This window comes from Antennarius striatus, chromosome 10 (genome assembly GCF_040054535.1).
Source record: "Antennarius striatus isolate MH-2024 chromosome 10, ASM4005453v1, whole genome shotgun sequence".
NCBI lineage: Eukaryota > Metazoa > Chordata > Actinopteri > Lophiiformes > Antennariidae > Antennarius > Antennarius striatus.
Window position 1 is genome coordinate 3,197,120 of NC_090785.1, and position 15,923 is coordinate 3,213,042.

The 15,923-nt window shown below is 43.0% G+C and overlaps 1 protein-coding gene and 1 long non-coding RNA gene across 9 annotated transcripts in view; one reads left to right on the plus strand and one right to left on the minus strand.

Annotated features, from left to right (window-relative positions):
- Positions 1-15,923, minus strand: part of rapgef2b (Rap guanine nucleotide exchange factor 2b) — a 78,733-nt gene that overhangs the window by 39,828 nt on the left and 22,982 nt on the right. For 7 of the 8 annotated variants that reach the window (XR_011037157.1, XM_068325039.1, XM_068325034.1 and 4 more), the window contains exons 3-4: positions 14,257-14,313; positions 7,902-7,985 (exon numbers count right to left, since the gene is read on the minus strand). Coding sequence is in view for 6 of the 8 variants with exons in the window: in XM_068325039.1 (XP_068181140.1) it covers positions 7,902-7,985; positions 14,257-14,313 (141 nt within the window). In the remaining 2 variants the exon portion in view is untranslated. Of the gene's footprint in view, positions 1-4,068; positions 4,253-7,901; positions 7,986-14,256; positions 14,314-15,923 lie in introns of those variants that run through there. The other variant, XM_068325040.1, reaches the window with a different exon arrangement.
- LOC137602375 (uncharacterized) lies at positions 407-10,745 on the plus strand. Its single transcript, XR_011037158.1, has 3 exons — positions 407-495; positions 8,325-8,509; positions 9,967-10,745. It is a non-coding gene; the product is annotated as an uncharacterized lncRNA (long non-coding RNA).

Genomic DNA, 15,923 nt, shown 5'->3' on the forward strand with positions numbered 1-15,923 from the left:
GAAACAGAACAGACACACATAAACTTGTCCAGCATTTAAATATGCAGCATGGAACCTCTGTATGAAATGTAGAACAGAGCAGCATTGAGTGGACAGTTCCTCCTTTCAGCAGTGACCACTCCCACCTGCAGGGAAACACCCGCCTTTGGAAAACTTCTCTTTCATGACATCACAGTTTGTACAGTACGCCTCGCTTCCTGATGAACGGGGAAACCGGGGGGGGGGTTGCTAAAAGCTGTCTCAAAAGAAGGGCAACAGCGCTAGAAATTCTTTGGATGGGGATTTGAGACTTGGACCAAGAATGCTGTCTTTGTTCAGTAGCCAATCAGAGCGCAGAGACACAAGGACTTCCTTGTTTTTGTTGTTTTGTTCTGAATCTTTCTTTGGAGAATGTGACCCTGAAGCTGTTTGTTGGCTGATTGTTTTTTAGAATACACGTTCGCCGTCAAGCTGTTGCATAATTGAGATTTTCTAACTGTGAAGGTGTCCAAACAGGTGAGTCATTTATCTTTAAACTTTCACAGGGTCAAGGCCGCCTGGACGCTAACACAGTTTGTTCTATTGCGTGTGTCGCTATCATGCAAACACGCTAGAACTAGAACACGCTGGAAAGGTGAAGTTTATATCTGTGATTGACCAGAGAGCACTAATTACCTGAAGCGACATATAATCAAAACTGGAGCGCTAAGACAGGTCAACATGAACTTGACCTTTACAACCATAGTATGATCAGTTCATTCTGGAGTCCAGGTGGATCTTTGTGTCAGTTTGGAGACATTCCCTCAAGGACTTCTGTGATATAAAGCTCTGGGAACTGACATCTGCTTGGACTCTTGTAATAGAAATGGTATTGATCGAGAAAAAAAGCTGAATAATAAGTAAATACCAGTAATAAGAGCAAACTGCACACCTGATTATTTGGTTTATTTACTCTTTCCAGCATCGATTTGCTGTTTTTCTTTTCTGAATGAATAAGCTGGGTCTGTTGAGGCATTTAGCAACGATCCAGACTTAATTGTTGAGTATTACGTGGTGTAGAAAGTTCTTGGTGTCCAAGTCTGAAGCCTGAAATGTGTGCTGGCTACCTGAACAGAGGTTTAGAGAGAGGTAACTTTCATCAATCACACTGACAGGTGAAAACCTCAGACACAGCAGGGCCTAAATGCTCTACAGCCTCGGGCTTGTGGCTACATGTTGTGGTTACAGCTTGGTCCAGTGTGGAAAATAAATACCTTCCAGGAGCAAAGAGCCGGTGATACTCCGCTTGTCACCGTGGCAAAGAGCAAATAATAGTTTTTGATGCGTATTTTCATTTTCCAAAAAGATTCCGCTTGCCTGGCGTTTCTCATTCTTCTGCCTTTCACAGACAAAGCCTTTGTTGGTTTTGTGTCTTTTCCTCTTTTGTCAGCCGTTCTGTTGTTTCGCTGCCACTGCTGCAAATTTTACATGACTAATTTGTCAACTTTCTGCTGCCTCTCGAACAACGGCTTGTCAAACTGCTGCAGGGTGCCATAAGCTAAAACTGGATCGCAAGTGACCTCGCTTAACTATGTGAAGGCAGTTAGGGGGTTAATGCTGATGGCTGCTGTTTGCGTTCCCTGAGCTTTAGTTTAAAGCGTTTAAACTCTGCTTGTATTCCCCCGACATACGCGGACCTGAATTCCACCATAGAGTCAAACAGAGCTACAGTATGCAGAGCTTACTCAGTATTTTCACTCATACTTTCAACAAAAAGACAAACGCTAAACTCGCAAATATGATTTGTCAGCCGGGCAGCAGCTTCAGAGGAACCAATGAGTGCTTTTGATGTGGTTTTACAGACTTTTGGACTCTGTACCAGTCTTGATCCTGTTGAAGCTCCTTTGGCTGCCTCGACTTTGGAAAAGGGAGTCGCGATTTCCAACCGTCACGCACTTAAAAAACGCTGCAAGCCCACGAGATGGGAACACCTTAAGTGACACAATCCGACACATTCCTTCCATTATATTTGCATCATTAGTAATCCAATCCACAGTTTTGCCAGAAGCGTATGCTCCTGGCAATGTGAGATATTAAAGAAGGGATTATGGAAGTGGAGAGTCAGAGGGGTGGGAGGGTTTTTTTTCCAAACACAAAAAGTGTCTTGTTTGGAGATTAGAGCCTCCACCGCAGTATGTCTACAACTCAGCAAACGTAAAGTAAAACCTGTCATGTGGGAGGATGTACATTAGACAACAAATATAAGTTCAAAATTATTCTCTTGTTTCCCGCGGCGAATCAACTTTGGTGTGTGTTGGCTCACAAACTTACAAATACTTGACAAGATGATCAAAAATAAAAAAGACGAAAATCCCAGACGTTTGAAGACGAACGTCACTCTCAAGAGCATCGTACAAAGATAACCAGCATTATATTTTTTCACACAAAAATTCTGCTCTACTACATTCATCTTATTACAAGAAACAAATACTAACAAGAAGATCCAACTTGTCATCATGACTGATACTAGTGCCTGGAATCCAAACAAGATGCTTCATGTCATGTAATATCAGCAACTTGATGTCACTAGTATGATTTATTATTTACTTTTTACACTTTTCCATGTCCTTAAAAACAATCTGGTTTGAACCTTCATCCCAAAACTTCCCCTCAGACTGGGGAGGCAGAGTGGTCATCCTTTACATCGGGAAGGACAGTGATTCAGTGTCCAGCTCACGCTGTCTACATACATACTGGAGCCCAGTTCAACCCAATGACTGTTCTATTGGTGAGTGAATGGTTACCCCCCCTCAGATGAGCAGGTGGTTCCTTGCATGGTAGTCTCTTCCACCGCTTTTTAAATGAGCGTGAATGGGAGACTTGTTTTGTACGGTCAATTCTATTGGAAGGCACATTTTAAATTCCAAAGTAAGTGCCTTACAGACAACCGATATTTTTATGAACACAGTTGGTAAAAAGATTCTGCCGTCAGACACTTAGTGTGAGCTGATTTCAGACAGGCTGCTCCCATCTTCCTTTCCTACTAAACCCATAATCCCTCAGTTGACTGGCTGACGTCTCACCTTCCCCAGTGGCCTTGCATTCCCTCGTTACACAACAAGCCTGGGCGTCTGGAATGTCAATCCACACGCATCACAAAACCTTTCATTCTCTGAGCCCCTGCAGCTCTTCACCCCAAATATCACCACCATTCTGCTGTCTGACTGAACTGGTGCAAACCCCAATCCACCCCCCACCCCCCATCTGCTGGAGGACGACACAGGTGCTCCGGTAAGCCGTTTAACTGAGCAAATGTGAGACGACACACTCGTATTCTTAACCTACCAGACTCTTAAGAAGGACAAAGATTAAACTCCCTGGTTATGCAAGACTATAGAAGCAGGGAAGTGGAGGACGGGAGTCTCAGGAGTGAGAACAACAACAATAAGGATTGGAGGGGTTCACCAAAATCCCATCAGAGATGTATCTGACCATCCAACCTCCTCTCAAATTACAAATACAAACAGAATTCCACAGAGTGAAAGCGTGGCCACACCAGCCGCATGCCTCGGACTTTGCCCCGGAATTTCTGAAATAGAGGCTGACGCCGATGCCAAGAATGTGTAATCGACTTTGCACGACTTTTGTTTCGCAATGTAAACTTGACAGGCAGAGGAGAAAAAAATAAAAAGGGCACTGGCAGTGAGAGTTTCTAGAAAGAGAAAAGAGACTACGTGCTCAAAACTTTTCTGAGACGTCGGTCAATCATTGCTGCATCTATCATCCATTTTTAACACAGTCGCCCCACAGTAGCAGCATAGGCTTTGTGTTGGCTTCAAAGTTGCCGAAAGCCTTGTCTACAGCCCCAAGCATGAGGAACACACACACACACACCCCTTTTACTGGCAGCAGACACTGCACACTGACAAATCCAAAAAAACATCAAAAGCATAGCTTCACGTTCCAGACTTAAAGGTTTTTACTGCAACCGGCTCCCCATTTCGGAGACGAGTCAGAATTTTAAAGTACAACCGACAACGGAGTTTCTCGTCGGGTGCTTTGGTGAGTCATGCACAGGAGTCAAGTGATGCTGGAGGTCTGGACACTCACCGCGGATACTCCCAATTCCTCCCGGGGTGACACAACCACCTTAATAGTAAAGAAGAGCGCTGGTTCAGAAATATCCCTCTTGTTGCTCGTCCACAGTGGGGCCAGAGAGCGAGATCCGAGTCCAGACGCTTTGATGCAACTGCGACATATCGTCCTGCGTTAACCCCGGTGCTGCTGTCTGAGATCCGTGTGTGAGGAGCGAGTGAATCTGAAATTGTGTATGCTGGGATCAGCCTCTGCCCAGTGGCTCTGCCCCCTTTCTCCCCCCACCCCACCTCAGTAATGTGTTGTGTGGACTGCAGCCAGCATTCCAGCGTACGACTCACTTCCTGCTACAGAGATACGGGTGAATGAAAGAGCGGGGTGTGTTCATTTGTGGGTGGGGACAGATTTTGGTGCTCCGTTTTTGGTACGAGTTAGTCATGACTTTCGTAGAAATAAATACCGTTCAGTCCACTGAGATTTAAAAGTTGTCTTAATGAGTTAAATGTTCCAGCGTCTACTTGTGGGAGGAATAAATGCCGTCCTTCACTCGATTTATTAAATTCACATTTTAGAAAACTCTATCTGCTTATTACCCTATGTGAATTAATGCACAGAATTTTGAACTTTAAAATTCCGGAAATTTATGGTTGTTTTCATATATTTGCTCTGTTTCAAAACTATTACCATAAGTACTTAATTTTAACAATTTGTAAAATTCTAAAATGTGCACCAGATGAGAGAGCACAGCTTTTGACTAAGTTTTGAATGCACTTAATGATTTAGTTTAATATAATTTAAAGCTACACAAATTAAGTAGATTTTTCATCTTTGGTCAAATTGATAAAATAATTGAATCCTTAGTCAAAGTAAAAAATAGTACATCATTTTCCCCCAAATACTAAACATAGAAGCCATTTCTGTTAAAACTACTGTTTTGTTTCATATCAAAATATCAAGAGGCTTCAGAGGTCGTGAGTTTGCTTGTTCATGGATCTATTACACTGGTATTAGTGCTGATATGAACTCCAGTTGGCGTCAATACAAAAAGAAAAAAACACAAGTGGAAACAGTACTCATTGCTTTGCTAAGCAAGTTTTGAAATTACACTTGACTATAAAGAGTTCTACACGTCATGGGGAACTTAAAGAGTTACCAGAATTTAGTCATTTACAGTCACTGATGCTAGTTTCTATTTAAAAAATGACTTGACCTTTACACAGAATGAGGACATTCCTACTTCTAGTGACTGCTAAAATCAGAAATCAGTTCCCCATTAGAGTTGTGGTTTTGGTAAGATGATGATAAGTAAATTGTTCAGTAAATAATCTTTTGAGAAGTCCTGACAGCCGTGATGTAATACTGAGAATAAATGTGACAGCAGCATAGAGGAGGGGAAGTAAAACAGCATGGGGTTTAATAACGTGCCTATCACAGTGGAAGTTTAAAGTTCCACCATAATATCTGTATGAAAATGGAGATCTTCTTTCAGAGATGTTGTTTTTAGCCGGTTGAGGTGTGTTATAGTGGAACCAACCAAGTCTTCTTGTGGACAGATTGACAATTATTCAAAGTGTTGACAAAAATGACTGGAATCTACCCACACCCCCATACAAAAAGGACCAATTTCTGCATGTTCTAAATTTGTGACACCCATTTATCCAGATCTATTTCTTTTCTGTGGGGGTGTAATTAAGTTCCCAGCGACTGCTGGGTTAAAAATGGCTCAGAGCTCCAGTTTCTTTCACTTAACGACTGAGTCATTCCTCGTCCCCTGGATCACTTCTCGCTACAATGACCAGCCAGAAAAAGATAGCACAGAGAGAAGGAGGGAGAAAGGGAGGAAGGGAGGGAGAGTTGGGAAAACATGGGAAGCCTTTCAGGTTAGATATGAGCAGCCATTTCTGGGTAGGGCTGGCCTAAAACCCAATTCCAACACCGTATCTTAAAAGGCTAAAAAGCTCCAGGGAGTCTCGTGGGACTCCATCCAATTCCTCCTGTTGCAACCAATTTACCCTCTGAGCCATTTTACTACCACAATTTCTTCTATTCTTATTCCTCGCAAATGTGGCCATTAAAATCATTTTTAATGAAGAGGAACATCATTGAATGAAGGTAGAAAATACTGAAAAACGACAGCAAACTCTAAGTGATGCCTGAAGATAATAATGATAAACTTCTCCTTTTTATTTTTATAGTAAAACATAGTTATGATAGTAGCTTGTACAGATTTGGCTCTAATTCTATTGCTGATTTACATCTGTTACTGTCGATGTACTTTTCTTTCCTCTAAACAAAACCAGTCAAGGAAGACAGCAGTCCACCTTGAAATGGGTCTGCTCACAAGTTTCTGCCTATTTACAGGCAGTTTTTTCCCACACTGCTATTTTCAACTGCTTGCTCCCAGGATAATTACTGTGGCTCTGTTTAATGTGTAAATGTCATGAGACCCCTTTTCTTGTGATGTTACCTAAATAAAAACTGACATGACTACAGAGGAAATATGGAAAGGCACTGACGATCATCGTTCAAACATGTCACACCTGTGGAAAAGCGACAGACATTCTCCTGTGGCTTCAGATGGCCTAGATAAGAAGTTCTGCATCATGCAGGGACTCACTTAGGACTTTTGTAGCACTGTTAAAAGAAATACAGTTATATGGAGAAAAAAAAAGGGTTTTGTCTATCGTCTACTCCTTCTTGAGCTGACTTTAGTATTCGAACAGTGAGCCACTTTCATGGCGCCCTTGAAAACCTGCATCAGAATATGTCATTTTGAATGTGTCATTTCAAAATCATTTCTTGTCACTGGGGAAATGAGCCTTGCTTCATTTTTTCCATTGGTAAATTGTGCTTTTAATACGCCAGTCATACATGAAGAACTGTTGCCAAGGCAGATATATTAATAATTTCTAACAAAAGATGTGTATCATTTTCAATTAATTCTATGTGTTTTTCATGATTAGAAGAATTTTTTTTTTGGTAGATGATGGGAAAGTGCAGGATGAACCATAGCATCCAAGGTTATCTTTAGTCGTTATCTTTAATCTGCCAATACCTGCAAATCCCCCCCAGGAATCACACACACACACACACACACACACACACACACACACACACACACACACACACACACACTTTTTCCACCTTGTCAAATTACAAAGGTCACATTTAAGAAAAGAACAGCTTCATTGGCAGCTTTCCCGTCGAGTGTTCCATTATGAAACGCTTCCCACGTTCATTTGAATCTGCAGGATGACCACTGCCGACCCCCCCCCCCACACACATACACACGGCAGTGCTGGGATAGCTCTGCTCCAAGCGATGGCCCCCCGAGCTCTGAACGGTCGTAGGTGTGTGTGTGTTATGCAATACTCGCGGATGAAAAGATCATTGTTTTAAAAATGCGCCCACAGAAACGGTTCACATAACAAATCCACTTGTGAAATCACAGATCTTTGTACATTTGGACTTGGGGGGTGGTGATCACTGCCGAGTGTGAGCTGATGCCTCAGACGTGAGGAAGGCAGCAGAGATCTCAAGTCCTTGAAGGTGTCACAGATAATTAGAACATAATGGCGGCGGGTTCTGGTAACAAACAAGCTCAGTGTTTCAAAATATTTGTTTCTTGATACAATCTAACTAGTAAAAAGGGAAATTTGCACATGTGTGAATCCCTTTTTTTAAACCAAGCAGTGACAAAATCAGCTGGGGAATCAAATCAGCTGGGGACTTACAGTCCTGTTCAGAAGTAGTTTGGTGATGCTCTGATAAATTATTCATCTCGTTGCATGAAGGTGCAAAGACCAAGCCTTCAAATGGACTGAACCGACGTGGCTGCTGCTCCTTACCTGCTTCTGGGCAGGAACATGGACTCCTTGATGAAGACGGAGCCGGACAACAGGATGTACCAGCAGCTTCCAACATCGTCAGGACTGGCAGAAGAGAAATATAAAGATAGTTAGAACACATGACCATGAGATCCATGCAGAGATGTTATTATTCTAGTCTAGTCTTAGTACAGGCAATTCATTGAAGGAGCACCTTACAGTCCAGCGCACCTTATAGTGCGGAAAATACTTTCTTTACGTTTCCCCTTTAGTTACCTAAAAATAAACAGGATTGGCCTGAAAAATGATGGTAAATCCTCAAGAAGATGGTCTTTTAATTCTGTATATGTGCTGAGATGCATCAGGAAAGTAAAACTGCTCACTGTGTCAAACACAAACCACTGATTTATTATTTTTATTTTTGTTTGTTTTGATGGGAGAAAGGAAGAAGATGTTGAAGAGAGGGAGAGAGAGAGGGAACTACGAATGAACTGAGGAGTCACGTCTCATCCACCCACGTCCGTGGCGGCGACGCTGAAACACAAGGCGAGGAAACCGGGCGCTGCAGATGAGCTGAACTCGGTCTGACCCCCGGACGACACGGCTGGCTGTCACTCTCTAACCACACGGTTGGTAAACAAACAAACACGCACACTTCAGCCACACTTTGTGGCACGTTAATCACAACTCTTCTGGAGGTTTTACAGTTTATGAGGCATTAAGAGTGAACTGGATTAACAAACATCAAAGAATCTACCGAGGAGGCTTCACACGCAGATCAACAACTTAGCAAAACATGAGATTCAAGAATTAACGCAGACGGTCGGTGGTAATGAAGACCATTGGTTGCTTTTAAAGGACAACACAGGTTTTAAATGGATCCATTTTGCTGTTGTTTTTTTTTTTTTTTAAAAGAAATCTTAGGACTTTCATGGATACCGCAGGGATTGCAGTCGGATTATCTCCCCCTGGGCAGAGATGCAGTGAATCTGCACTCACTACATGCAGGATTATTGGAGGGACTATGTGTCCTAACCCCCCGAGAGTGCAAACAAATGCAAGGGAGACGGATAAGAAAGTTAATGCTTGCTTTCATTTATATGCAATCAGCCAGAGAACGCCACATATGTGGTCATTTTGCAGGTCGTAAAGTGTTGCATGATTTTAAAACACAATTTCTTGCGATTCTACATTTTTAAGCAGAATACTTATTGGAATTGGGGATGTGAAATTTGACGGGCTTTCTCATGGTAAAACAGGAAGCAGAAATGCAGAAAAGGATGTATTTTATGACTGCTAATCACATCCTTCTCTGGTTCTGGGAATTTCAAATAAACATGAGTAAAAACAAGAATAGCACTGAACAGAAACTGCTTTCGTTTGATGATTTCTAGCATTTATGACCTCACAAACAGCCAGTAGACGCTAAACTAGGCAAACTAACTAGTGGCTATACTGTAAGCTGCACATCATCTGTTCAGATGTGATCAAAAATGATCACCTCTTCAACCTCCAGGCTTGTAAAACTATTTCTAGAACGTTATTTTTAAAAGGTCTGAAACCGACCGTAGCCTGCTTTATTAACGCCACAACAGTTCAGGTATCGATGTTCAGCTCCACGCCAGAGTGTGAAAACCTCTAATTATCTTTGCTCGGAATGCAGCGCATCAACTGGAAACTCAAGCAGATATTTTCTCGGTGGGAAGCATCCATCTGTCTTATTTACCAGTTGGCACTTTTGACACGCCACCTCGTCACTTGTGGGGGGGGGGGATAAAAAAAATAAGGGAACTTCTGCTAAATCGAGCTAACATCACATCCTGTGCTGGTGGGGTCTCGGGTGTTAATAAGGCAGAAGCTGGTGTGAGTTTGCTGAACATTTTCACCTCGACTGAGTGAGACTTTTTAATTGAATCCAGAGGGTTGGGGGGGGCGGGGGGGCGGAATTAGTCAGGCTTTGGCAAGACTGTTTTTTTTTTATTACAGAAAGGTAAGCACTTATATTCACACACACGTTGTCGCTGTGCTGACCAACAGTTTTTCTTCTTCTTTTCTCATTGCAAATTAAGTTTCCTCCTCTCCACAGTGTCTTTACAGAACTAATGAGGCCGCAAACAGCGCACCCTATTGGCTGACTCCGACAGCTAGGGTTCTCCTTTCCCCTTACAGATCACCTCTCTTCAGGTCAGCTCCAGCCCCTGTATTGGTTCTTCCTTGGATGTCGAATTGGTAGGAATTGAAAACTCAATTATTAATGGCTGGTATGAAGCAGCTGCAAATGAGGGGAGAACCTCACACGGATGAGAAAGACGCAGATGAGGAGGAGGAGGAGGAGGAAGAGGAGGAGGATGCTGCAACACCAGAAAAGTAAGAGATAGCAAAATCTTAGGCGGCACGACAGCTTGACTGAACTGGGTCACACATTTACACAGGAAGCAATCATCAAAAGCTAAGCGTGATCCAACAAAACCCCCAGGAAGCCTTGAACAGCAGGAAAATCGGGTTATATGAACGCCGTGGAGTCACTGAAAGGGGGTAAACGGATGCGGGAAGGGTGATTATAGCATCAAAAGTTGCCTAAAATGTGGATCTACTCTCATGAATGCAACAACAACAGATGTCCCGTTACAAAACTAGGACATCAAATTTAGAGACGCTCAAAACCACAAAGTTGCGGTGACTTTATATACAGCTTACAAATCTTTTTTACAATCATTCCAATGTCCCAAATTGTGTGTGTGTGTGTGTGTGTGTGTTTTTCTTCAAAATCTAAAAAATGCAGCAGAAGACCTTTCAGTAGAAGACTTATTGTAAATGTCAGACAAACTATATATATCTCAGCACACAAATCATCAGTTTTTTAAAAAAAACACCACTGATGGTAGAGGAGTTCTCTGAGTGATCTGTAATTACTGCTGTACTATAAATGTTACTATAATACCAAATTTAAATTCTTCATTTCTTTACTACGGCGACTGCACTATGAATTGTCACGTGATGCACCTGTTTTCACGGCTGAAGAAGACGAACCGCCGCTCTGTCAGACGGGACAATGAAGAGGGATATGGAGTGACAGCATCTGGAGCTACACGTTCACAGCTCCATCTTTCTGCTGCGCCTTATTAAAAAGCTTCCACCGTACACGTGTGCTCCGCGCCACATCGGTGCAGACGCAGAATATTACATTTCTGTCATTTTTTTTTCTTTTTACCAAAGTTAATTTGCCGCTATTCCAGATACATCAGGAATGAAAGGTTTCTGGATGTCAGAACCGTCCGGATGGCCGGCGCTGAAACGCACAATTATATTAGCAAACTGTTCATTGGGATGGGATGAATTTTTTTTTCCATTTCCCACTGATTTTCCCTCATGTGAAGCTGCTTCTGAAGGCCAGAGGCTCCTCGGTGCCACAGGGAGCAGCATGAGGGGGGGACAACTTTCCGACAGCTGCAGGAGGTGAGGGAGGGAGGGATGGAGGAGGTGGTGATGATTATTACCAGCTCTATTTTTAAAATCCAAACAGAAAACAAATCGAAGGATAACTAGTTTTTGTATGAGCTGCCACGCCCAGTCATATGAGTCTCTCTCCCCTTCGATGGTGTCCGCTGTAAGAAGTTCTGGGTTAGCCTTAGAGATTTAGCACCATAATCTCTGGATGTTAAATCCTGAGGGTCCGGCTCTCACAGGACGGGGTGTCTCCAGGAGACATCGACTGTGACAGTACCTGTGTGTATATACACATGCATGTGTGTGTGTGAGTGTGTGTGTGTATGTGTGTGTGTGTCCACATGCAATCCAGAGGCCCAGCCAGAAGAAGAAGAAAAACGAGTGCTTATATAACTATTAACCTTCTCCTGCCATCATTACTCCAGTACTGGAAACTGTTAAGGATAATCAAAGTGAGATTGTGTGTGTGTGTGTGTGTGTGTGTGTGTGTGTGTGTGTGTGTGTGTGTGTGTGTGTGTGTGTGTGTGTGTGTGTGTGTGTGTGTGTGTGTGTGTGTGTGTGTGTGTGTGTGTGTGTGTGTGTGCCTCATTAATTCTTCCAATGGTGTCTCTGAGCCGTTTCTTTTTGTTTTATCTATCATGGTGAGTGTTTGATGAGAAGGGAAAAGCATTAACGTTATCCATCATGTGTCCGGGACGAAAAAACGTTCTTCTAGGAGTCGACTTCGTTCCCGAAGAGGAGGAACGTCCAGCTGCCAAAAGGAACCATTTAGAACCACCTTCTGATGTTTTGTAGATCAAACTTTGATTGACAGATAGATTTATAAAATAGTTGCAGGTTTCTTGTTTGGTGATCATATTAAAAAAAAAACCCAACATTGTTGAATCGTCTGTGTCTCGACTCAGCCCTTTGAGGTTTTTTAGGTTTTTTGCGTTGCCCAGCAGATTATTGTTGTTCTAATAAACAAACCAGGAAATGAAGACGGGCTGTTAAAGGTTGTATGTTAACAAGACGGGGTTGATTAGGATCTCGCAGAGGAGGAAAGTTAATCTAATCTGCTGTTGTTCAACAGCCGACATTCATCAGTGAGAGCCCAGAGAGACTGATATTGTCTCTCACACGTTTACACACCAACACAAACACACACACACACACTCAAGAAATGAAGCCTAGACGCTCACATTAAATGAACCATGAAGTGGTTAACTGGGTGTGTTTTGATGCTTTAGCCTGGAGGTAAGTGCAGCAGAGCGTGATTTCAGTCTCTTCCACTATTGTTGTGTGAATTTTTAGCCTGAGATAAATTGCCATACGACTGTCAAGATTGAAATTTATGATCTGTTTGTTCTGGTTACTTTATTACACCGCTGCAGTGTAAATCAAATCACAATTGAATAATAATGAGCTTTTATTAGCACAATCACCTTTATATTTAGAGTCACAGGACAGCGTCAGAAAAATACGATATTTTTATTATTATTTTATTTGGGTTTTTTTGTGGTTTTGGTGTTTTAGATTGTGATTTCCAGGACCTCAGAGCTGTGATGTGGATGATCGACGATGATGGCTCCTCATTGGGTAAGTTAAGCAGGAAATATAATTGTACGGAGCAAACACAACCGTGTGACGATCACATGACTGTTAAAGCAGCGTTCATATAGGAAGAACAACGTGATGTAGATTTACGGAGGTGATCGTACAAACCCTCCAGTGTGACGCCTTTGTGTTTATGCGGAATAAAGTGAAGGTGGCGTGACGCCATTTCAGCATGGCATGAATTAAATATATATCAGAGCAGGTTGGAGATGCCTCACTAACTTCAGTGACAACATAGGATTTAAAAGAAAAGGCTGCCCCCTAAAAGCTTTATTCTCCTCATCCCCATCATTAATAACTTCTGGAGAAGTTCAATTTGTGGAAAAAGGTCAAAGCTCAGATGAACTTTGAAGAAACTGCCTGTGTGTGTGCGCACGTGTGTGTGTGTGTGTGTGTGTGTGTGTATGTGTGTGTGTGTGTGTGTGTGTGTGTGTGTGTGTGTGTCTGTGTGTAGTCCATAAGAAACATGAGGGAATATAGCTCAAACTGAAGGTTATTATATAACCGCTGCCCAATCTGCATTCCTATTGTTTAATCAGCTTCCACGCCACCAAGTGGGGTTCTAATGAGGTGCTGAGATGTCCAACACATCCCCCGACACACACATGGAATCCCCACACACACACACACACAGACACACACACACAGAAACCCACACGGGGTATCAGGATCAGGAGGCTGACGGGGGATAATGTGTCCTCTGTAGCCATTCCAGAAGCTGATAAAGTTAATTAGAGGTCTTCATTCTCACCAGGGGTGTTCAGAAGATGTCAACATGTGACAGCAGGGACACACTGTGTGTGTGTGTGTGTGTGTGTGTGTGTGCGTGCGTGCGTGCGTGCGTGTGTGTGTGTGTGTGTGTGCGCTCTATGCCCACAATGTGCTGTGGGAGCCATTCAAAATGGGTCCTAACCCATTCAAAAGCTGTCAGGAGAGCCGTGGATATGGTTTGTGATCGCGTTATCCCTCCGTAGCGTCGGTGAGGAGGGAAGAAGCTCACACTCTTCATCGCGAGAGAGAAGCTAACGGAAGGAGGGACTTTCAGAGCTGTCATGGCTCCAGGTCTTCAGTCCAGGTCGACTGGAACTCTCTGCTGGGTTCTTTGTCTTTGTGGTTTGGTGTGACACTGAAACACCCACACCAGTGCTTTGTCTGACCGCTTCTGTTCTTTGAGGACATTTGTTTTCACCCAAACACCTCGGCTCACGTGTCACTCTGTGAAATTCTGCTGCTGAGCTAGCAGAGAGGTAAATGATTCCACCAAATATCTTCGATCTACATGCACACACCCCCACACACACAAGAATGCAGCTCTGGGCATGGTGGTACTTACTAGTACAGCACTTCATTGGCCTCGTGTCTCTCGTAACGCACCGTCTCACACATCATCCTGCAGGGAAGAAGAGGAGACGGAGGCAACAGTTAAAGCAGAACGTCCAAATCCTGTTTTTGTGGTGTGTATGCAGTTTGGGGATTATTTTAGGACAAATATTAGCATGCAATTTTTTGGTTTATCTTCCACAAGCAATTTCCTACATATCCCAGAATGACTTTCTGCCTCCACCGCAGCCAGATAGCAAATATGTCGCTGATTAGAATTAATGACTGGAGTCTCGTGTGGAGACATGAGTGGGTTTTGGGAAGTGTCACCATATTAAAGCCACATGTTAAATATACGGAAGCAATGTCGCACATTTCATGGAAACTATTCCAGATGGTACATCGACACTTCTGGTTATTTATCTCCAACAGGATTATTATTTATTCACTGTCTTTGATGCCATTTTTAATGTCTTCTTTTCTTAGTTTAAGGGTGTATTTTTTTACATTGACAGTATTTCCTGCACTATAAGGCACATTGGACTATAAGGCGCACCTTCAAGGAATTGCCCATTCTAAAAAAATTTTTGTTCATATATAAGACGCACTGGATTATAAGGCACACTGTCGGATTTTGAGAAAATGATAGGCTTTTAGTTGCACCTTATAGCGCGGGAAATAGTGTATATAAATACATATACCATTATTCAGCAAATGATCTAACTGTAAATTTGACAAAACTTCTCTCAAACATGAAGTTCTTCTGTAGGGGTAAATAATGGGTCACATTTTCAAATCTCACATGAATAAAATCTGCTTCTCCCCAGGATGCCTCTGAGAGAGCGTCAACATTCCAGACAGCGACGATAGTAAACAGTAACTGATCAAAACAAGGCTTCAAAAACCGCTGGGGGTGGCCGTGATGTTGCAGCCCCCGTTGCACAATGATCACAAAAAAAACCCCAAAAAAAACAATCCCGGCTCCTAAAGAAAAGAGAAGTTGTGAAAGAACGGAGAGAAAACAACACATTCCTCCCTGATGAAATGAAACGCACTGCAGCTCAATCCCATAGTTTGTGGGACGTCTGACTTTTTAAAAAAAATTTGAGTTAGGAAAACCAGAGTTGGCAGTGAGGGTGGTATGGTCTCTGGGGCTGGAAGTGGTGGGTGGGGGGGGGAGCATTCCTCGGGATCCAAACTGGGAGGCGGGAGCGGGTTTGTTGTGGGGCGGAAGGCCTCCGAGGGGTCACACAGTGGAATGTTCCAGCTCACAGGTCATGTACTGCTACATTGTTCCGCCGCCGCCAGTATAATCCACATGTATGCACACAAGGCATGCTGGGAACAGACTTCTGACACACACTGTTTGGAAAGTCTGTGCCAGACAGAAAAAGGACTGGAAGGCGTGGTGATGACAGGAGAAGTGGGACAGCGTGTTCACACCAGGTTGATGTGGTTCACATCTGATGTTTGATGTCATGAAACGGCGTGCTAGCAGGTTAGCATCATCTGTTATAATGTTATCAGCCTCATGATGGACGACTAGGTTATAATAAAACGGTTTAGCCTCAAGCTAAGTGACGTCACAAAAGGAAGCTTATAATTGGGGGAGATCCCCCTTGGAGGACTGGGTCCCAGTTCCTTCCTTAACCCTTTCTAACTTTGTGTTAAATTTAAAAC